Source organism: Sceloporus occidentalis, unplaced genomic scaffold, assembly GCF_023333645.1.
Source record: "Sceloporus occidentalis isolate IW3139 unplaced genomic scaffold, rSceOcc1.0.p SCAF_195, whole genome shotgun sequence".
Lineage (NCBI taxonomy): Eukaryota > Metazoa > Chordata > Lepidosauria > Squamata > Phrynosomatidae > Sceloporus > Sceloporus occidentalis.
The window spans coordinates 1323204-1346972 of NW_028317175.1; the positions used below are offsets into that span (position 1 = coordinate 1323204).

Consider the following 23769-nt stretch of genomic DNA (forward strand, 5'->3'; position numbering starts at 1 on the left):
AAATTCCCGGAGAAGATTGGGGAGGGTGATGGCGGGCCGGGTGACAACAAACAAAAGGTCGTCAGCGTAGCCAAGAACCTTATGATGAGTCCTCCCAACCTGAAGCCCGCTGATATCCGGGTTCATCCTAACGGCCTGAAGGAACGGTTCTAGAGCAAGCACGAAGAGAAGCGGGGAAAGCGGGCAGCCCTGTCGAGTCCCATTCCGGATATAGAGGGGATCGGAGAGGGAACCATTGACACGGACACGAGCCGAAGGAGTGGTATACAAAGATCCTATCCAGGAGAGCAGGCCAGGGCCAAAACCCATATGGGACAGGGTGGACAGCAAGAAGGACCAGTCCACCCTATCGAAGGCCTTTTCCGCGTCGGTGGATAACAGCAGAGTCGGAGTGGAGGTATGCTTTGCATAGTGCATAAGGTTCAAGGCCCTGATAGTGCTGTCCCGAGCTTCCCGGCCAGGTACGAAGCCAGTTTGATCAGGATGGACCAAAAAAGACATGAAAGGCTTCATCCGATTGGCCAGAATCTTCGCGAAGAGCTTCAGGTCCACATTCAGCAAAGAAATGGGACGATAGCTGCCACACAGCTCAGGATCCTTACCCTCCTTGGGCACCAGGGCTATCGAAGCCGCCAAAGTGTGATCGTGGATGCGACCACCATCCAAGATGGAGTTGAAAGCCTCTACAAAGTGGGGACCCAAAAGCTCACGGAACACCGAGTAGTATCTCAAGGAGAGCCCATCGGGGCCGGGACATTTCCCAGACTTAGAGGATTTAAGGGCCAGGACAACCTCCGGTAAAGAGATCGGAGCGTCAAGAAGGGCAGCCTCCTCAACTGTCAATTTCCTACCGATCGTCCTATCCAGGTATGAATGAAGGTCTGTCGAGACCCCCGGTGGGGGCTGAGAGGGCGCAGCAGGGCGGAGGTTGTACAACCTCTCATAGTAATCCCGAAAGCAGTTGGTGATATCCGAGGGCAGAGAGCGGGACAGGCCATCAGGAGAGCGGAGTTTGGAGACATACGTGGATCTCCGACCCACACGAAGCGCACGGGCCAAGTATTTACCCGTCTTATTGGCATGTTCATAGAACAAGGCCCTGGATTTCAGAAAGGAGCGCTGCATTTTAGAGTGAAGAAGAGTGGCCAGTTCGCCGCGTAAGGATAAAAGGAGCTGAAGATCATCACTAGACAGAGAAGTTTTGTGTGCCTGTTCAGCCAGAGCTATTTGCTGGTAGAGTCCCTCCACCCTCTCCGCCTCGCGGCGCCCTCGCAGAGAGCAGGCACCAATGAAGTGTCCCCTGACCACACATTTGTGAGCCTCCCAGACAGTCAGCCTGGGGGTCTCGGGGGTCAGGTTGTCCTTAAAGAAATTCTCAAGGACCTGAGAAGTTTCAGCACAAAACGCCGCATCAGAGAGAATGGACTCGTTAAGGCGCCAGGAACGCATGGAGGGACAGGTCAGAGGAGAAGCTAAGGAGATGGAGAGGGGAGCGTGATCAGACCAAGTAGAGATCCCGATAGTGGACCGGCGCAAAAGTGGTGCGAAGTGACAGGGGAGGAAAAAGTAATCAATACGGGAGTAGGAGCGATGGGGCGTGGAGAAAAAGGTATAATCACGGGCAGCAGGGTGGAGAGCCCTCCAACAGTCAACCAGCTTGCGATCTGTGAGGAGAGAGGCAACTCTATTCGTGACATGGCGAGGAGTCCTCGTACTGCCCGCGGAGGTGTCAAAGGCAGGGTGCAAAGCAACATTAAAGTCTCCCCCAAGGATCAGCAACCCCTCCTGAAAACTATCAAGCTCACGAAGAACGGCACGCAGGGCGAGATGCTGCCCCCGATTAGGCAGATAAACGTTGGCAAAGGTGTAGACCTGTTGCAAAATCGTGCCTTTCACGAACAAGAACCGCCCCTCCGGATCCACCCGAGAATCCAGTTCCTGGAAAGGAACCCGACTGGAAAAAAGCACCGCCACCCCTTTAGTTTTAGCGAGAGGGTTGTTACTCAGATACACGGTAGGATAGAGCCGGTTGTGAAGCCTGGGAGCCTTAGGCCCAAAAAAGTGAGTTTCCTGCACAAACGCGATATCAGCTCGTTGCTTTTTGAGCTCCCGAAAAAGGGTGGAACGTTTCTCAGGAGTGTTCAGACCACGGGCGTTAATAGAGAGAAGATTCAGCTCGCCAGGCGCCGGAGTCGACATAGTGTAAAGAGGAGCAAAGCAAGAAAAAGAAAAGAGGAAGTACGAAAAGAAGAGAAAAAAAAAAAAAAGAAAAAAAAAAAAAAAAAAAGGGGGGGGGGAGGAAAGAGGAGGAGGGACTAAAAGAAGGGAGAGGGAGAAGAATTAGGACAAGGCCGGAAGGGAGAGGAAGGGAACAGCAACGAGGGGGAAAGGGAGAGGAAAGGGACAAAGTAGACACAAACTACGCCTGCCAGGGACCACTGCCTGGCAACCAATGGCGTCACTGTGTAGGGGAAAGGTCTACCACCACCGAGTGGGTAGAGCCGCAATCAAGGACAAACAAGAACCGTAAAAAGAAACAGTCAAGCGCGAGCCGCCGCTCGCAGCGCAGAAGAACACAGAGTGAGAAAAAATCAAAATAGGAGAGCAGCAACAGTGAAAGGGCGCTCCAACAAAAGGCGACCAAACATCATAAAAGTGATAAAGGCGGAAAAAAAAAAAAAAAAAAAAAAAGGGGAGGGGGGGCATGTGAAGTTGTGTGGAATGGTGCACAAGCGTGTCCACGGTGTTACAAGTAGGAAGGCAAAACCCCATTTAGAGGAATAAACCATCCTTTTGTAGTGATACACACATCGTTAGATAGTAGAAGCACAATATACCATAGAATACAAACGGATAGCGGCAAACAGACGGGTGTGAAGTAGTGTATAATGGTGCACAAGTGTGTCCATGCTGTTACCAGTAGGAAGGCAAAACCCCATATATAGGAATAAACCATGCGCCTGTTGTGATACACACATCGGTAGATAGCAGAAGCACAATATATTAGAGAATATAAACCGATATCGGCAAACAGACGGGTGTGAAGTAGTGTGTAATGGTTCACAAGTGTATCCACACTTTTACAAGTAGGAAGGCAAAACCCCCAGAGATAGAAATAAACCATGCGACTGCTGGGATACACACATCGGTAGATAGTAGAAGCACAATATACCAGAGAATACAAATGTATACCGGCAAACAGACGGGTGTGAAGTAGTGTGTAATGGCGCACAAGCATGTCCACACTGTTACAAATAGGAAGGCAAAACCCCCCATAAATAGGAATAAACCACACGTCTGTTGTGATACACACACCGTTAGATAGTAGAAGCACAGTATACCAGAGAATACAAACGGATACCGGCAAACAGACGGGTGTGAAGTAGTGTGTAATGATGCACAAGCGTGTCCACGCCGGCACAAGTAGGAAGGCAAAACCCCATATACAGGAATGAACCATGCGTCTGTTGCGATACACACATCATTAGATAGTAGAGGCACAATATACCAGAGAATACAAACAGATACCGACAAACAGACAGGTGTGAAGCAGTGTGTAATGGTGCACAAGCGTGTCCACACTGTTACAAATAGGAAGGCAAAACCCCCCCAGAAATAGGAATAAACCATGCGTCTGTTGTGATGCACACACCGGTAGATAGGAGGAGCACAGTATACCAGAGAATACAAACGGATACCGGCAAACAGACGGGTGTGAAGTAGTGTGTAATGATGCACAAGCGTGTCCACGCTGGTACAAGTAGGAAGGCAATACCCCATATACAGGAATAAACCATGCGTCTGTTGTGATACACACATCATTAGATAGTAGAAGCACAATATACCATAGAATACAAACGGATAGCGGCAAACAGACGGGTGTGAAGTAGTGTGTAAGGGTGCATAAGTGCGGCCATGCCGCTACCCCTGATAAAACCAAACCCGTACGTAGGAAGAAACTATGCGTCCGCGGTATGAGACAGACGCGGAGAAGTATAATAGCCTATTGGTGAAATACAACCTAACAGGAGGTGTAATGTGGTGCTGAAGAGACCGCGCATAAGGAGAGCCACCAGGCGGGAATGGTGCGAGACATGGGTGGAGGCACGGAAGGGAAGCCCCAGAACCCCCAACAAGCCCGGCCCCAGACAGAGACTCAATTGGCACAGAGAGGGGAGGAAAAAAAAAAAAAAAGGGGAGGGGGGGTGGGTTTAGTTAACATGTGACAAATAGCAGCTCGGCCTACAGAGCCAATGCACAGAGGAGGAGCAGTGGCAAGAGTCTCAGAAACAGCAGAGCCGGGTGGGAGACCGCAGAGCCCCCAGTACCTCCAACCAGTACAGCATACACAAAACTAGGCATCACAAATAAAAATGAAAAGAAAAAAAAACAAAAAACAAACAAACAAAAAAAAAACCCAAGAACACAACAAAACAATAAGGCCATATAACAAACAGCGACACCTATATGTGTAGAAACATAGTAATGTGACAAATGCGTAAAAGTGTGGCGGTGTATCAGTGAATGTGGGTCGCCACAGAGGGCGCTGCAAACAGGCACACACAAACAAACAAAACAAAACACAAAAAAAAAAAAAAAAAAAAAAAAAACCCAAACCCATGTGTGCAAAAGTATAATGATGGGACAGATGTGTAGAAGTGTGATAGTGCAGAAGTGAGTGTGGTCCGCCACAGAGAGCAAGCGCCGCAGAAGCGCTGCAAACAGACACCCGTGGACCGGAAGTGGAACGGTGCGCAAGAGAAACCATGCGCGGCAGCAGCCACTAGGTGGCAAGATGGAGACTCCGAAGCCACACAAAAAACAAAACAAAAAAACAAAAACAAAAACAAACAAAAAAAACACCAAAAAAAAAACCCCTAAAGAGGTATACCAGGGAATCAACACAGAACGCATACCAGCGAAACATCATAGAACGCCAGGCCGTCACGAAACTCAGCAAAACAAAGCACATAATGGAGAGCGTACATATAACCAACATGCAAACTAGCAGCAACGGCCAGCAGCGAACGGCAGTCCAGTGAAGAGTAGTTACGCAGGTGAGAGAGTAACCATGATGACAGCCGCGGATCCGTCCGGACCACTTGTATATGCGATGCGAAGTATGCGGTGTGATGTATAAGGTCGCAGCGTCACAAATAAACAGAGTTACTCACAACCACCTATTCCTCTATGGCGCCCAGGCGGCGAGAGATGGGAATGGGAGCGGGAGCACCACGAGGGGAATTCCGTCGTGTGGGATCAGGGCGAGGAGGCCGTTGAGGTCGCGGTCGGGGGAGCAAGGTCGCACCGAGGGCCGCATCCATGTCGACCCAGTCCGAGATCTGCAGGTCTGGCAAGCCAAGGTGTTGTAGAACAGTAGGGACGTCGTGATGGTGTCTGATGGTAAGGGACCGGTTGTTAAACCTGATCACGAGGGCGAAGGGATGACCCCAACGGTACGGGATCTGGAGCCTCCGCAATTCAGACGTCAATGGTGCTAGGGCCCGCCGCGCCTGCAGGGTGAGGTCCGACAGGTCCTGAAAGAAGGATATCTGGTGACCTTGCAGCGGCCAGGTGCCAAGCTCCCGGGCCTTAGCCATTATGGCTTCCTTCAGGCGAAAGTCAGAAAGATGGCAAATGATATCCCTCGGCAGCGCTCCCGGTCCGCCTCTAGGACGAAGAGCACGGTGCGCTCTGTCTATCGGCACTGGGGTATCAGGCGACCGGTTCAGGAGACCGTTGAACAGCTCGGTAAGTATTGCCAGGACGTCCTCAGGGGTGTCCGACTCAGGCACCCCGCGGACACGGATATTCTGCCGGCGGCCCCGGTTGTCTAGGTCTTCGACGCGACGACGAAGCTCTCGCAGGTAAGCTGTGTGGCGGTCACTCGCCTGTTGAGCATTTGTCGTGGCACGGAGATGGCGGGAAGAAGAGTCCTCTAGGGCCAGGACCCTCTGTTCCAGCGAAGACAAGTCTGAGCGAAGAGCCGAAACCTCATCACGCACCACTTGTTTTAACTCCGTGATGAGCAAGGAGAAGTCTGACTTCCAGGGTGCGGAGGAGAAGAGCTGCAGAACCTCCGGAGGATGAGAGGAGGAGAGCGGTCGTGCCGCAGAGGCCGAGTCATCCACAGAGGAGGAACTGGCAGGCGATGCAGCCTCATGGTCGTCCGGGGCCTGCGAGGCCAAGTCCGCAGGAGTCCGGAAATATTCCCTCAAGGATGCCGAGGACGACCGGGAACGCTCACCCGGGGTGGAGGAGTCCGTGGCCACCTTCCGTGAGCGGCCCATGGCAGATTTGGAGCAAGGATGCAAGAAAAATGTGCGAGCGGCGGCGGAGCAGTCAAATCATGCGGCCATCTTCCTCGGCGGTCAGACACGCCCCGTGTTAAGCTTTTAATCACCCATCATTTAGTTTCTTATTTTATTTTGACACACCAAATAGGAATCTGATTGAAGTCCTCGGTGAAGGTAGATTAAAAAGGCTCAGGGCAGTTGCCTCCCTGTCATTATCAATGGCTAATAACCCTAATATTCTGGCTTGTCTAGCTGAGCAGGTCCAATGATGTGCAGGTGCCACAGCATGGAATGGAAATTCCTCAGTGTCCTATTTACTTAATGGATTTACAGATAACGAGCTGATGATTTCATACAATGGCTGCTCTTCAGCGATGACATGTTAAACCAGGGATATCAATGCCAGTCAGTAGTCTCAAAGCTAACAGAGTTGTGTAAGACTTCCACAGGTAACTGAACAGTTATTGTGACGTGTTGCAGGTCACACAAGTGTCATGCTGCATACCTGGTTTGGCCCTTAAGCTGTGGAGTGCAACCCTAAAGAAACATTTTAATTGTATTGTAAAAAGTTTGCAAACCTGATTTTGAGCCTTCGTAGTTGAATTTAAAGACAATCACAGAAGAGCTACCATCATTTTCAACCTTGGAAAGAGAACAAGAAAAAGGTAATTTAGATAACTATCAAGTTATAATGTTGGATTCATATTGAGAGTGAAAAAAAATAACTATCTTTATGGGTTATTATTACTTCTTACACAACACATACGCACTGAAGCTCCACGATCAGGAGAACCGGGTCAGGGGGAATGTTGATAAATGTCTAGACCCCACCAACGACCCCAAAAGCCTAAAAAGCTCCTCTTCCCTCTGGCTGCCTCTACCATGGGGCTCTTATTGAAGTTAATGGTATCTGAGCTCCCATTGAAATCAATGAGTAGTGGCAGCCAATCACATGTCTGCAAACACTGTGATTGGCTGCTCTCACTCCCATTGCAACAATTTGCATGCAGCAAGAATGGAAAATGGACTCCAATGTGCAGTTACATGGAACATAATACGATTTACATTACAAATAAAATGATCAGCACATATTACGAGTTAAAGGACCATTCATTGTGAGGTTAAGTGAATTACGTTACATAAAAAATGCCTGAGGAACAATTTACTGCCGACCTCTATTTCTGTTCATATTAAATAAACAACAAAAGTGTATACTTTACCGAAGTCTTAATATAGCTCAAATCCTTTAAATTATCAAACAGCTTCTGACTCTGTAAGAAAACAAAAGCAAGACAAAAGTTGAGATAAAAGCACTTGTTCAACATTTCAATGTTCAAAAGCGGTGGAGGCTACAAAGTAAAATGGTTAGTAAGGTGAGTATTTGTAATAAGGACCTCAGCCTCTTGTAAATACAATATGTGTATATAAATGGCATTATACGTGGGCTTTCGGCTCAGCACAGCGGGGCAAGTAAAGCTAGTGTCAAAGATCTGTGTAAGATTACGAGGGAGATGGGACCTTTAACTGAGAAGACAAGAAATAAATGGACCATGCGCAGTAGTAGCCAGGGCAAGTTTAGGAGATGTTTAAAAGTTATATGTTTTCTATGGTGTTCCCAATATCAATAAACTGCTCGGCAGCCCATGTGTGGGTGGCGTGACGCAGACCGAAGAGAACCAATAAATCCCCATAGTTACCAATTCTCTTCCCTTTATATATGGAGTCATACATGAAATGACATTGCTCCTTCAACCAGGAAAAGTTCTTCAACAACCTAATTGCAAAACGCCAGTGTGCAGCAAACGCACTAATAATCCGTCTAACTTTCAGGAGAAAAGGGCCAACAGCAAACTGTGACTTATGAGATAAACCTGCAAAAAGGGGCAATAACTACCAATACTGACAGCGAGTTATTTTTACAACTAATCCCGAGAATCTACACATGTGGGGTTAAGCATACAAAGTGGTGCTTCAGGGTCTTATCACCATGGCAACTAATGGGCTGGTCCAATCAGCGGAATCGGCCCATTGGTTGTTACATGACAAAAAGCCCTCAAAAATTTGGGAAACGGGGACACTTCTTTTTATACCATCACCCCCACCGGGTTAAATCTTAGTAAAGTGAAGAATGGAAGCTGCTGTGGTTGCTGTAAACAAAATGAATCTAGATTGTAAGCTCATTTGACCAGGGCGTTCCTCACCTGTCAATTCTGTAAGTCAATTTGTTATGTTATATACTACTTGTTATGTACTGTCTACCCATTGTACATCGCTACGGAATATGATAACGTGTAGTAAATAAGTTGAGAGAGCCCAACAGGAACAGGACATGTTTTATAGTGGTTTGTTGACAAATGCCACCTGTTAGATGCCGGCAACGTGTCGGTAACCATTCTTTAATGGCTTTATTCAATATCTACCGCTGTGTTACACCAATCTATCAATTAAGAAACACAGCATTGAACTGGTATATATATTACCTAGCTCACGTTTGTATAAAAGGTGTCTCTAAAGAATAACTATAAACACTGGTGAATTTTAGGCAAATGGATTCGGTCTATTAAGAAACAAAAAAGCGAGCCGTTGTTACGCACCAGCTGAGACGCGTGATTTATCCGCTCAACGATCCCATTATGACCGAGGTACTGCAGGGATAACCACAGAGGCAGGGCTCGGAGCTTCTCCACGGGCTGGCTGCATGTCAGGCCTGCAGCCAGAGACTGGGGGGATGGAGAGACAGCACAAGATTCAAAAAAAGACGAAAACCCACAAAAATATTAATTTTCAAAATATACAAATTTTCATTTTGCTCAGTTAAGTTGAACATTATGTGTTAAGCACAGTCTCTGTGTATCTCAGTAAAGTCAGATATGAATCTCATCAACAACGGTACGGCATAAAAGAAATTGATGACACAGTATTGATATTTTGTGGTTATTGTTCATTTTCAGCTGAAACCTGCTTTATCACAGAATACAGAACAGCTGAATCTGAGTTCTGAGCCCCCGAACGCAACAGATAAACTAGGACATCAGACTTTCCCTTGATTCTAAAAATGTAGCCACCGAGGGTTAAATGGTTCTTAACGATGATATGCAAAATCTCACCAGCGATGGATCCTCGTGCCGGTATAAAGTTACCGCAGGTACCGCCGGGAGTCCTAACCAAGGGCCCAGGGTCAAAGTCATGCTGTCGCATTTAGTGGCAGCCTAGTTTGAAAATAAATTGCAACACATAATTGAAGCACATGAAACAGAATAGTAAATGCAAGCGGACCTTGGCAAAAACCATTATAGAGCTAGCCAATTGCCCTTCATATATACTGTATTGCATAAAAGAACAATTTTATGTAGTCGTGATCTCTTAACATCTGTATTAATGCAGAATAAATGTTATTGAAATAAAATAATAAAAAAAATAAACTTCTACACAGGATTTAGCATCGTGAATATAAACATCAAGAATATATTTTTGGTTTTCCATTAGTGTTTAGAGTAAAGCAAATTCTCTTAAAACAAAGGGAAAAGTTTCAGGAGCAAGATAAAAAGTCTTGATATGCTTATTTACCATAAGGTGGTTAAACATAAGTATAAAAATATTGTATTTAACAAAGACACCTATTTTGAAACATAAAACTTTAATACTGGTAAAGCCTGGGTATAAAGTTTAGGCCATGTACATATATTAACAGTGAAATATATTGAAAGGGATCATTAATGAATTAGTCATAAATAAAAAATGACATAAGAATGTTAAAACCTTACCAATACAGCAGAACTGACATAACCTAAAGCCAGAGTTGCCAGATTTACTCTGAGGATAGAGAAAAAACACACATGAAAAATTAATCAGTTTCATTCAGCCAAGATCTAATGTTCACCATAAATATTTCATGGATTTGAGGCGAGTGACTTTCCTCTTGTTACAAGTTTTCTAGTCTCTTACAGACGAACGGGAGCTGTGAGTGCAGCTTTTAATGTGAAGTTTTAAAACTAAAATATGTCGTGAATATGTGAATTTATCTGGGATGAGTGAAGCCAGGGGCGCACACTAACGCTCCTGCTCCCATCGCTGTGAGGAAGGACGACTGATCAAGGAATTACCTATTCTAAGGGGATCGACACAAGCACCTTCACTGTATGCCACCATCACTCCTACTCCGTCACCCCATTCCATCACAAAAGAAGCTTTGTAACCTTATTACATCTGCACCCCTCCTCCATTCAAATAAAGTTCCCATAAAGCTTTAAGACTGCTGAACCCTGAAAGGGTTTTCCTGCTGCACACAATTTAGTGAACCACGTAACTAAAACATCGATTGTGCCCCGTGTTCATGATGTGAAGATCAAACAGTATTAGCAAAGAAGCAGGTACCACTTATTCAATATCCTACCTGCCTATGAATCGATAAGCAAATAAAGAATGACAAGATCGTGAGATCAATTAAATAATTCCCAGCAAACAGCATTAGCCGAAGGCATCTTACCCTTCCACGTGTAGCCACACATTGTACTGGTCACAAAGTTCTTTCAGTCTTCCCAGCTTATCTGTGTGCCCGGCGCCCGGCGTTCCTTAAAACGACAATGGAATTACCCACAAGCAAATGCTATATGCTACAGGTAATTTATCATTTACGCCGTACCCTCACGTGAAAACGAAGGCCACTGAGACCATCTGATCTAAATATTGTGCTTGCAAATGGCAGGGATAAAAAGATATCTAGCAGTGAAGCCGTGATCTTGTATCACTAAGCCACAAACAGGGAGTTATTTCCAGACAGGTGAAGAGGAATTATAACATGGCTGCTTGAGAAGGTGAATATGGAGCAAGTATTACAATTACAGAGAATGTGACCAGGGCTAGAGTTCACACCATTCCAATATGGTAGATCTCAGAGCATAATTCTTTGAGGAGCAAGAGAACATTTATGATCTGGGGCAACTTAAAAAGGTTGCAAGCTGAGAAATATTAATCAGGACAAAAGCAAACAGCATTCCTTGGACAAGGTCCTAAAATTAAGTTAATTACTGTAATTACCGTTAATTATACCGCACCGTATTTAGGGTGCCCAAAAATTCTCCTTACAAGGCTGGCCTGAGATGATCTTTGGTTTAGACTGACATAAAACGGGGGTTCAGATCTGTTCACTGACATTTATTCTGGATCAACGTGGTTTTTCTATACTCCATATGAAGAGAAACATAACGCACCAGCATTAGCCACCAGAAGAAGAGGGCATTTTCCTGACTGGAGGTCATCTTTAAGAAGTCGGTCTAACAAAGCAACATCCTAAAAGCATAACAAGAAAAAAGAAGGACTTTTCATACGCGTGAGCGTAAGTTATCGTATACAACATTTCACATAAACACAATAAAAACTTTAAAGAGCCTTTTTATAAATGGATATTAAAAAGGTAAGTGAAATATTTCTATGTACGATAAAGAATAAGACTATGTTCACCATTCAGTATTGTCTGTGTTTCTTATGGTAAATGTTTCGGTCTAATAGTGTGCAAATGAAATCTTGAGTTAATGAAATTTACCATTTGATGCTGGGACCCAAACATGGTGTTACAAGGCACACGGCACAGACAGGAGAGAGGAAGCCCAAGCTGCAAGAGACGAAGATCTGTTACTCACAACACATTTTGTTTCTTTCTATACCTGCGCACTTCCATGGATGGAGAATCGCACAGCAGAAACCATAGAATGGACTTTGGGAGCCAAGACAGAATGTATTATTTTTGAAACCCAATTACCTGATTACAGAGTGACTGGCCCAGGCCTGGCCTAGAAGCAGCACTAATGTAAATGACAGGTTGATTGTTATATAAAGCGTTGAATCCTTCTGTAGTGTAATCATCATAGCGAGAATGTATAACAAGCCTACAGACTTTCAGAAGACCCTCTCGATCATCCTCATGATAATATGCAGAGCCATTTTCATATCTGTAAGAAAAATATCCATATTGCTAAATGGCTGAGCTTATACAAAAAACTCTTTTTTTTTTTACATGTCAGATAAAACCATAATTAATCATGTACTAAAAAATCACTTAATGCTAGTAATCCAACAAGTAATTCTGATTATTTCCGAGTCTTTATTTGTACCTTCTCCAAGGCAAAGTTGGGATATTTCATTTTTCCATGCAGACGTTTCCTGTAATCCTTTAGTAACTATTGCATCGGAAACTTCTGTCAGTCCAAGCAGGAAGGAGTAAAAGATATCGTGGATGCTATATTCATTATTCTGGCAGACTACAGATGACCATACCTGGGAACGTCTGGGCTCCGGCTACCGCGGGACTCCGGCTACTTGCGGGACGCGGCCAGGACTACTCACTGACGTCAGGGGTCAAACCCAGAGAGTTCCCAGGGATGCAGATGACTCTCTTATTCTAGAGACCACACGGTTTTCAAAGACATTGCGCTTTTTAGCGTTTGTTTTTACAAACAAACGTTTTAAATGTTTTCTGGCAGCTGCATATTAGTTATTTGCAGACTTGGTGCATTTGGACCAAAAGCAATTCTGATTAATTTTTTGACTGGCCTTTTGTCCATTCACTTTCGGACAATGAATTTCTTTCCTGCCCTTTCGGTTCGGAGTAAACTTGGAAGGGCTTTTTCAAACAAGAAAGGAAACTCATTATTCACCTTCATTCACTCTCTCCTTGCCTACTCCATCAACTGCTTCCTTTTCTGCAGCTCCGCTTCTTGTCTCGCCTCTTCTTGTTCCTCACTTCTTCCGTCTTCTGTATTATTTCTTGGTCCGCTTCTTCCCCACTATCTGCTGTGTTATCCAGGCTTCTCTGAGCACTTACGCAAAAAGGTGAAGCCTCTGCACACACCATCTCCCTCGATTGGAGGAACAGAGGAGAAACCGTTCCCGCAGCGAGTGCCGTATCTCCCCCGTTAGCGGAAGTACCCCAAGAGGCCAGAATACTGCAAACAGATTTACTGAAAAGTGTAGAAATGCTTCTCTTTCTCCACGGACACATCTGCAGTATTCTGGCCTGGTGTAGCAGTTCCGCAACAGGGTGCCGTCTCTCCCCCATTCCTCCAACCTGGGAAGAGGGTGTGCGCCGAGTCTCCATCCCATTCCGTCGGGGGTCCCTCCTCGTTTTCAGGCATTCGTATGAATTAACACAATTAGTAAAATTCTTAGAAATCTGGGTCTAGTCATCTGTGTGTGTTCTAGTTCTGATATCTTACCACAATGTACCAAACACCCCGACCGTACTGCTTGTGGTCAACAACATAAAGTCTCGGTCTTAATCTCCTAGACAGTTTGGTTTATTCATTTAATGGAGAATTGGCAGGAAAGTTTGCATGAGAGTGGTGGTTTCCTCATTTCACTTCCTCATTTATTCTAAAGATCAACACTGGCCAGTTTCTCCAAGAAGAAGGGCTGAGTTGGCCATGCACAGTGCATAATCTATAGGGTAAGGAGACTGAAGAAATCTCACACATTTAACTATACATTATACCGGGCCAGCAAAGCTCGTACTGCAGCAGGAGCTCAGTGGGCATGGACCTTCACGGAAGTCAAGGAGTTGATATCAACTCTAGCAAACTCTCCTGTCAACCTCCCCACTAGTGAATTAGACCCCCAGTGACTAAGGAAAGTCTATGGATGAACAGACTTCATTAAATAAAGAATCAGCGCACTACAATGTTTCACCCCAAAATATTACATGAGTGCCTAGAATCGTAGGCATTTAAAACATGTAATGTAGCAGCCAGAGGGTACACTTGGCACGATACAGATTAACAGTTAACATTTTTTATACTTGATAACGGAAAAAACAGGATTAATACTGTGTGCAGGAGTAAGAACTGGAACGGAAGATAACCCGGAAATGTGACGGTTAATCTTTAAACCTGGCAGCGGAAATAAGCCGCTCCCACTGAAGAACGAGGATATACGGTCATTTTATATTTTGTAAAACTATGTCTTTGCATGTAAAAAAAGGAAACATAAACCTTTAGCACAATTACAGCTCCGGGACAAAGTCCAAAACCTCGGAGTCAAATGCTACAAGTGACAATCTTTGTAGTGTTCAAATGATAAGAATACGCAGAGTAATGATTACAAAAAAAATCATATGTTAAACAGAAAGTGTTTGAGACAGAATTCCATCATAGATTTAATGCTGTGGTCACTTACCTGAACAGTCTACAGAGCCATAGGGTTGTATCAGATAGAATTCTGGTGGTCAGCTTTCTGAGTCGCTCTCTGCCCAGCACAGAGATATAAGCCGCTAGGCTATGCCCGAGGAGTGCCATGTGGCCCTGTTCACCAACGTTCTGAATTCTTCTACGATCGAATGAGGTAACGGAAAAAGAACATTTCAGGCACAGGTCCACAGCTTCTAACATACTAATGCCTACCAGACAATCAAGCATTATGGTTCATCGTTCTAGAGGAACGCTTACTTAGTGTCTACCTGCGCACCTTGGTGAGTAAAGCAAAAGTTAGTTTCTTGGCCATTTTCATGACAAAACTTGATTTCAGGCAGAGATATCACTACAACCTGACCTCTTTAAGGCCCTGGAGGACAGGGTTCTGTTCCTCCTTCGGCCAGACAAAGAAACCCCAACAATAGATGTAAAAGGAACGCACTCTCAAGAAATGGATCCAGTTTGGGGGGGCTAACATTCTAGCAAGAAAGCATGATTTACCCAGGCAAACATGAAAATTACTTTTTGACACCCGAATTGTAAAATTAAAGATAACTGACGTACGCAAATTTTTAGGAAGCAAAACGTTTTGCTTAGTAAAAGGTAAATGGCACGGATTCTCTTGGTATCCAACAATTTTGCTTTCTAATAGAACCAAAATTATTTTTATTTCAAGGAAGATTGTTTTGCTGAAACAGAAATCCATGTACATGTTTTGCTGGGTTTTTAAAAGCAAAAAGCGCACGTCACTGTACATATATATTAGATAATATATACCACATTATATAGCGTATAAAATATTGGTTATACTAATGAATACTCTCTCGATTTGCAAATATCGAATCGCTTCTCTATAAGTTAAGATGTCACCCCAAACATTATATTTTGCAAGCACCACAAACCAGTTTCATTGGATTGATGTGAACAGTTTAGCTAACTAATATAACATTGACATTTTCAATATTATCAAGGAAATACAAAAAAGAAATACCTGTAAGACTGCGATTCTTCCTCTTCATCTTCATGCATGAGATTCTGAATCAGCTGGAGAATGCTAACCATATCCTGACCGCTAAAAACAAGGCAACTGTTACTAAAATGGCTGAATGCACACGTTTAATTAATTTTGGACATCTTTATGTATGATTTCTGAAAGGCATTAAATACATAGCTGAGTAGTCCCTTTAAATTTACACGTACCCCCCCTTGCAAATGCATTGGGGTCCCCCCATACACATTTGCACCTGTATGATGTAACATACCAGCATATCCAAGCCCTGGATAAAATTTGGGGTAAGCATAATTCGTGCATCAACTGCACACAAATAAAATAAAATATGAAAATACAAGCTTTTGGGAAAGCCAAACGTGTCAGACTCTGCGCAAACCTTCATAAGGAGCAAGGTTTCTGTGATGAATGAATGAGATTCGGTTCTTTTTATTCTTATACACTGGGCATTTATTATTTAATATGCTAACATCACCTACCCGCCTTGCAGAGGTCCAGGTATATCTTTCCTTGAATATTTCTTGCCATCTCTCTCTTCCTCCTCTGACCTACATAACAAAAACAGCAATTACTCCCCACTGGAACAATGTATCACAAGTCACTGTACTACTACACAACAGAAAAGATACAGTATGATTTAGAATAGTAGACGGGGAGGAGAAAATGTCCCACAATGAAATGAGGCTCTTACACATTAGTACAGATGATGATCTCACTGCAAAGGTGCGTGCTAGGCTTCTCTGAACTACTCTGAAGCCGGAATGTATAATATAATAATAATAATAATAATAATGTACGTTATGCTACACTAATGCACAAAATACAAACGCAAAGACATGAAAAACAAAAATAGGTCCTAAAAGTCCATAAAAGTCAGAGAGCAGAATAGGAAAAAAAACCCCACAACTCTCCCTAATGTGTACAGACCCCTCCATGTCACCCGTGGACAGACTGCTACACTGGTTGCATCCCACAGCCCCGATGCACTTTTCTCCTTTATCGCTTGCTTGCGCATGGCCTAACCGTGGAAGAATCTGTGGAATTTGGGCGATTCTCCATTCAGGGACTATTTGTTTCTCAAAGCGAGACAAACCATTGTGTTAATCCTTACATATGGATGACTTGTTGACCCGCTGAGATAATAATAATGAAGTAAACCGAGTGATATTAGGAAGCACTGATCAAGGGCTGAGTCTTAATAGCAGGAAAATTGGGCAGACTAGACGAGCCAAATGGTCATCCATTTCTATTTCCTATTTTAAATATTCTGCCGTCACCTAAAGAGTCCAAACTGTATTATTAGACTTGGAATTCCATTCCAAGACAAGCCTTGCTATCTGTGTGATGTCCATCAGTCTGTGGGCATAAGCCTTATCCATTTCTCCTGAAGGGCCCTGGTACAGAACTATTTTATTTCCTGCAATGACGAAGCCCAGACTACAAGGGCTGATATGCAAACAATACTTAAGTGTTAAAGCTCGGCTTCCTGATTTTTTACGAGACATGTTTGACTTTCTGCTACATTCTAATCGCCGAACCTTTTCCTTAAACTGATGCCAACTGGAATTTATCTGCCACCTTAGGTATTCTATTTAAGAACTGGCAAGAGAAACAAGGCCTTTATATCAGATGTGTAACTCCACTGCCAAAATACGGCAGAATTACAGGTGTGGGGCGTTTGGGAAACGTAACTCAACACATCTTCTACCTCCGCTTCACCCTTTGTGATCTAACAACTTTGCAGAATCAATAATACAGCAAGAGCGGGGGAGAAGGTGGGGGAATCAAACTACTTGTTTTTGGGCAGGGGTGCACAGGATTTAACATTTTAATACAAATACGCGACTGCAGCCATTCTGTACTGAATACATCTCCAGGTATTGTTTCTGTTAGCGCTGTCATTTGTAGAAAAAAAAAAAATGTAATTTGATGACGCTGCTTGTTTTAGGAAATTATTTCCTTTTACCCTATAAAGCAATTTTTAGGAAATGGTTTCCTTTAACTGCATAAAGCACATTGCATATTAAGATGTAAGAACGGTATGGAAAGTTTGTGCTGATTACATGCTTCGCTTTGAAAACAGGTTTTTCCTCCAAAAAAAAGAAAAAAGAAAAGGGGCTTTTAGAAGCCGTTGTACAGATTGTAAAGATAAGCGTTTCTGTCCAGGCTCACGTCCCGATGAAGCAGCACCTGCAAAACTGGCTTCAAGTAAAGCAGGAGACTTTAACAAGAGGTTTATCGTGAGATGATGTACCTCTGGTTACCCTCCAACATTTGCATGGCTTCATTAAGGTTCTTCCCCATTTCCGCCAAGGTCGGGTCAACCACCTAAAAAAGAGAGAGAGAAGATGGAAACAAAGTTTTAAATATGGTTACAAGTCAAAAAGCAATATTTGATTTTCCCACGGTAACATTCATACACATAGAACTGGTTTAAGCGATTCCACAGCACAGGTGATCAAAAGAGAGACCTTTTATTTTTGGTAATGTTGAGTGATATTCATTTTAAGATATAAAATATATATACCATACAAAAATATAATACAATCAGATATTGCCCAACTACCAGAGGAGAGGAGAGGACACTAGATTATAGCGTTAGGACCGCGCATGCCTCTTACATACCCAACGTGTTAATAAGTTACATGGCATTAAGTGCACGGCAGACTTTAGCAAGGAAGTAACATCCTTCTTGGGCAACTTCCAACAAACAACTTTTTAAACAAATGTCATAAGCACACCTTGGGCAAGCAAGGAAATTGTGACCTAGTGGAACGCTGACATCTGTTTCAACACTGCTAAATCAATACATTTATGTCCTACTCCAAGTGTTAGCAGGGACTATAACATTTCTCGTCATCTCAAATAAAAAAAGTTGGGTTCCAAGAAAAGCTCTGGTCCTGCTGATGTAAACGGAAATTAAAAAGTGCCACTTCGGCCCAGCCCGCCATGTGTATCGCCCATTTTCAAGCCAAAAGTATGGGCCGGTGAGAAAAAAATAAAATATTCATGGTAGAGACCATCAGAGCCCTCGCCAGCACCACCCCAGTGACAGCTTGGAGCACCGCTCACCAAAACCCACCCTGTAGGCTCTGAAACCATCTCAGGCTTCCTGCCTCTTCAGCCTTAAGTCCAGAGAGTCCAGAGTGCAGGTCAACTGCTGACATGCTTGGTGTGGATGTTTTTTAAAGAACAACCAAGAGTATTTCTGGATTTTCAGATGGCGGTCATAATATTGCTTAATAAGTTTAGGGCACATGTGCAGATATATAGAAACCCTCTTGTTAGCAAAAACAAAGTTTCCAGGAGCTTAGATACAAATCCCTGATAAGACGACGTTGAAATGCTTTGCCATGAGGAAATTGGGAAGTGCTGACACAAAACGTATAGTTCTCAAGAGCATTCCACAGCGATATTCAAGTACAAGTTCAAGATTGAGTCGCAGGTAATGAGTTTCAAAAAAAATCAGCAGTTATTCAAGAACATTTGACAATTGTAACGGCTAAGCAAAACTGAAAAGGCCCTTGTCTTTGAAAAATCGAGCTTTATCTGAATTTATCTGCAACAGCAGAAAATAAATGACAAAAGAAGCAGACGCAAGACATCAGCAGATGCTCTCCAAAAACTGGAACCTGGAAGCTGTTATTGGTAAAATAGACAATGGCAATGGTATTTAGAGCCCTAACTATTCTATCAGACATAAGATATAAAACATACACTTTAAGGTTAATGGCAATTCTTCTCGCAAAATTTGGCTTCATTTCTCCTCGCAAAAAAACAACAGCTCCAATACACAACTAGGGAACAACCAATCTTCAGCCAAATGAACTATAACCAATTACTTTTGCTTACTTCACAGATGGCTAAAATTGGAACGCCAAGTTGAGCGTAAGTGCTATTCTCGCCAATTTACAAGATTATAGATCCTGTCTACTGCAGCGTGTAACGGTAATTGGAACGAAGAAGCACAATATCTCTCACCTTGACATTACTACGAAAAGTATAGAACACTTTAAGTATGTAGTGTTTACATGTTTAAGGAGGCTTTTAAAAATAAGTAACTATTGGTGATAGATTTTTTAATGGCCTACATTCTTTTGTCCAACTGGCACTCCATAAGCCAGATACGGCCCGCAACGATTGTTGTCATGTATGTCTGAAATGTCCTAAAACGAGCATGGCATTGGCATCTTGAATCTAATACAAGAGCAAGGACAATTTAAGGATTTGCTTTTGGAAACAACAGGTAGATTGGATGGGCTGCATAGTTCTTATCTGCTGTGAAATTCTATGTTGCTGTAGTGTTGCATTATTCCTATAACTGGGCCATTTTTAGGAATCGGAACATCTGTGCAGACAACCCATTCTTTACATCCTTCCCTATTTATTTTATAGCTTTTTGTTTCTCATTGTAATATTCCTATATTTTGATTTATTTTAAACTGTAGTTCCTTTCCGATTCCTTATTCTTATCCTTTCTACCCAGTTGCTAACCCCCCCCCCCCAAAAACGGTTTTAATTCGATTTCCAAAGCTGCAATGGTTTGACAACAATATGGTGCCTCCTCAGCGTTTGGAAGATAAATATTACAAAGTGCTCGAAGCCTGGTAGCAAGTCAACACGTTTCAGTTGCTCTTGATGATGATTTATCACAAGCTACTTCTTGAGCTGTCAGAGCGGATGAGGCTTACAAGCTTACATAAGCAAAAGCCTGATTCGGATAATCTAGTAGGCATCAACTGTCCTTATGACAAACACACAGGGTACAATTTAACATTATATACCCTTTATATATAGCACCTCCCCAAAAAAACGGTAATTTCATTTACTTTTATTTATGTAAAGACAATCAATATCTCATGGGGCCAGAGTACTCTTCTTCTCTGCTAAGCACTACATGCACATTTCCATGATTGTGCTCCTTAGTAGAGAAGCAGTAATAGTTGTCATTAAGTCATGTCTTCAAACTAGAACACGATTTTTTATGCTCCAGTTCAAGGTTGAATTATTTTCTTTGTTATTCATATTGTAATGCTGATTGCATGACATACACTGCTATTATTTAATGGTAATACCGGTATACCAAGTTATTTAAGTTCATTATTCTTAGTGTTTGCCTATATCAGGGGCGTCCAACATGCGGCCCGCGAGACCTCGAGGTGCGGCCCCCGTAAGATCGGCAGCCAGGGCAACCGATCTTACGCGAGCCGCACCTCAAGCCCTGCTACTTACTTGTGGGAGGGTCTTCTGGACTGCACAGAGGAAGCGGAGTTCACGTGACATCCTACTTCCTCTGTGCTTTAGCAGAGAAGGCAGAGGGAGGCCGCGCCCCCTGCTGAAGTCTGTGAGCGGCATCGAGGAGCTGCAGTGCAGGTAAGGGGGTGGGGAGGGTGTTTGAATGAGTGTGTGTGATTGAGGGAATGAATGATTATATGAATAAATGAGTGTGTGTGTGTGTGTGTGTGTGTGTGATAGCATGGATGTGTAAGTGCTGGAACCTAGGTATGATGGGACTGTGATTGCTGTTAGCAATCACACTCCTATCATGCCAAGTCAGCCAGTACATGCTGAAACCTGGCCAGCTGCCCCCCTTGTGTAGTGATGCTGCCAGCAGTATGGGGTCTGCACTTACAGCCACCCTGTACCAGCATGTACTGGCTGACTTGGCATGATAGGAGTGTGATTGCTAACAGCAATCACAGTCCCATAATGCCTAGGTTCCAGCATTTACTGGATGGATGTGTAAGTGCTGGAACCTAGGCATGATGGGACTGTGATTGCTGTTAGCAATCACACTCCTATCATGCCAAGTCAGCCAGTACATGCTGAAACCTGGCTAGCTGCCCCCCTGTGTATTGATGCTGCCAGCAGTATGGGGTCTGCACATCACTTACAGCCACCCTGTACCAGCGTGTATTGGCTGACTTGGCATGATAGGAGTGTGATTGCTAACAGCAATCACAGTCCCATCATACCTAGGTTCCAGCATTTACTGGATGGATGTGTAAGTGCTGGAACCTAGGCATGATGGGACTGTGACTACTGTTAGCAATCACACTCCTATCATGCCAAGTCAGCCAGTACATGCTGAAACCTAGCTAGCTGCCTCCCTTGTGTAGTGATGCTGCCAGCAGTATGGGGTCTGCACATCACTTACAGCCACCCTGTACCAGCATGTACTGGCTGACTTGGCATGATAGGAGTGTGATTGCTAACAGCAATCACAGTCCCATCATGCCTAGGTACCAGCATTTACTGGTTGCCTGGGTATGATAGGAGTGTGATTGCTGTTAGCAATCACACTCCTATCATGCCAAGTCATATTGCTAATTTTGTCCAATTGTGTGTTACCTACTTTTATTAAACATGTGAGTATACAATTCTGATGAAGTGGCCCACTGCAGAAAAAACTTGGACACCCCTGGCCTATATCATGCTGGTTGTGTCCTTGCAGAGGAGACTTTTTAGAATGACAGAAGTGGTACAGGAGGGTGCAAATACTCTGCAATAGTACACCGTAGAAATATTCTCTTAATCAAGTAGGGTAAACAATCTCTATCATAATACATAAGGTTCCTTGCTTGTATTATCGTGTGTAGCATCAGGTACAAGGAAGTGCCATGTCAAATTCAACCAAGTGTGAAATATGCAGGATATCAAGATGAAAAACACATGGAATAACTGATCCTCTGGCCTGTGGCAGACTGTTTACGGAGCCCATGGTGCTAGAATTACCCACGCAGACTTGCCTCTGGTTGGTGCGGAGTCTGCACGGTGCACAGGTACGATGGCTTTTTATTTGAAGCTGCACTCATTTTGCCCCGGTCTCTGGGTGGTATGGCGAAGTGTTTCATATGGGAGTGCTGAGTCTAGGGTCGGACTGGTGACGGTGAGGCGGCCCAGGCAGTTTAAGGTCAACAGCCTCACGAAGATGCAAGTGCAGCCGATGGCCGGACATAACAGGCTGCACACTTTGTTTTTATGCTCAAGGAGATCTGTTGGTGCAGCAGCCCACCAAACATCTGCACAGTGCATCAGTAGGGGCCTGGGGGCGTCTATCTTTATGCTGCCCCCACACTATCGGTTCTCTACCCATTACTCCCCAGAAAACTTAAACCAAGACAGATCATAGTATCAGGGAACTCAGACAGCTGCCAGGGTCAACTATGTGGAAGTAGTTCTGGTGGCTGCCGGGGGTGCAAAGTAAGCACCCCCCACACACAAAATGATGCACACAAAGATATAAAAAAGAAGAGAAATGGTGCGTGTATGGGAGGTGACGGCAAAAAGGCTTCTTGTTTGGGATGCTTTTTGGTCGAGGTCTGATTTAAACCATTTCTGCAATTACGTAGATTATGAAGATTCGAAACAATAATCTGACTATTCTTGTACCCATAATTTAATCATCCATGCCACAAAATTCTAAAAAACTTTTTTTTTTTTAAATCAACAATGACACAAAGCAACTATAAAGCCGATGCAGTAAAACACACAAAAATACACAACAATAATATATATTCAACGCCTTTATGAAAATCAAAACCCTGAACACTACCCTGTGTTATACCCCAGAGTGACACATCTAATTCCACGAAGCCTTTGCATGTTTCTGGCTGTGGGAGGAATTGTAAAATAGGGTGTTTCATAGGCTAGGTTTCCACTTGGGTTTTTGTCCTGCGTTTTTTTCTTGATGAAAAACACCAAGAAAACCGCCACTGCATTCTCCTGCTGTCAGGAACCAATTTTTCGCTGCCTGAACCATGGCTTTTTTAATACCTGTGGTGTTTACATCTGCAACCACTAGTGGCCACCCTCCACCCTCTGGAGCACTCAGAACTCAGGTGTGCCTTGTTACCTGGGTTGAGCCCTAGTCTACATCCAGCTGGGCCTTATTACCTGGATTACCCTGCCTTTATGAACCTGCCCTGCCCTTTAGTCAGGGCCTTTGTATTGAAGTCTATGGACCTTCCTGCTGTGGCTCTGCACCTGTACTGGTCCTGGTTCCCTGCTATTGTGTCCTTCCAAGTGGACTCCCTGCTATTGTGTCCTTCCAAGTGGACTCCCTGCTATTGTGTCCTTCCAAGTGGACTCCCTGCTATTGTGTCCTTCCAAGTGGACTCCCTGCTATTGTGTCCTTCCAAGTGGACTCCCTGCTATTGTGTCCTTCCAAGTGGACTCCCTGCTATTGTGTCCTTCCAAGTGGACTCCCTGCTATTGTGTCCTTCCAAGTGGACTCCCTGCTTTGTGTCCTTCCAAGCGGGCTGTGTGCCTTTCGTACCCTTCC

The 23769-nt window shown here is 44.0% G+C and overlaps 1 protein-coding gene across 1 annotated transcript in view; it reads right to left on the bottom strand.

The window, feature by feature from the left end:
- The window catches only part of LOC149278305 (pyridoxal-dependent decarboxylase domain-containing protein 1-like), a 30077-nt gene extending 7738 nt beyond the window's left edge, over positions 1-22339 (bottom strand). The window contains exons 1-14 of the mRNA XM_089502147.1: positions 22235-22339; positions 17740-17813; positions 15965-16033; positions 15468-15548; positions 14463-14612; positions 12055-12244; positions 11839-11907; positions 11507-11585; positions 10783-10867; positions 10061-10109; positions 9404-9505; positions 8891-9016; positions 7517-7567; positions 6875-6938 (exon numbers count right to left, since the gene is read on the bottom strand). Coding sequence (XP_089358273.1) covers positions 6875-6938; positions 7517-7567; positions 8891-9016; positions 9404-9505; positions 10061-10109; positions 10783-10867; positions 11507-11585; positions 11839-11907; positions 12055-12244; positions 14463-14612; positions 15468-15548; positions 15965-16033; positions 17740-17813; positions 22235-22339 — 1294 coding nt within the window. The remainder of the gene's footprint in view (positions 1-6874; positions 6939-7516; positions 7568-8890; positions 9017-9403; positions 9506-10060; positions 10110-10782; positions 10868-11506; positions 11586-11838; positions 11908-12054; positions 12245-14462; positions 14613-15467; positions 15549-15964; positions 16034-17739; positions 17814-22234) is intronic.
- Positions 22340-23769: the final 1430 nt, after the last annotated feature.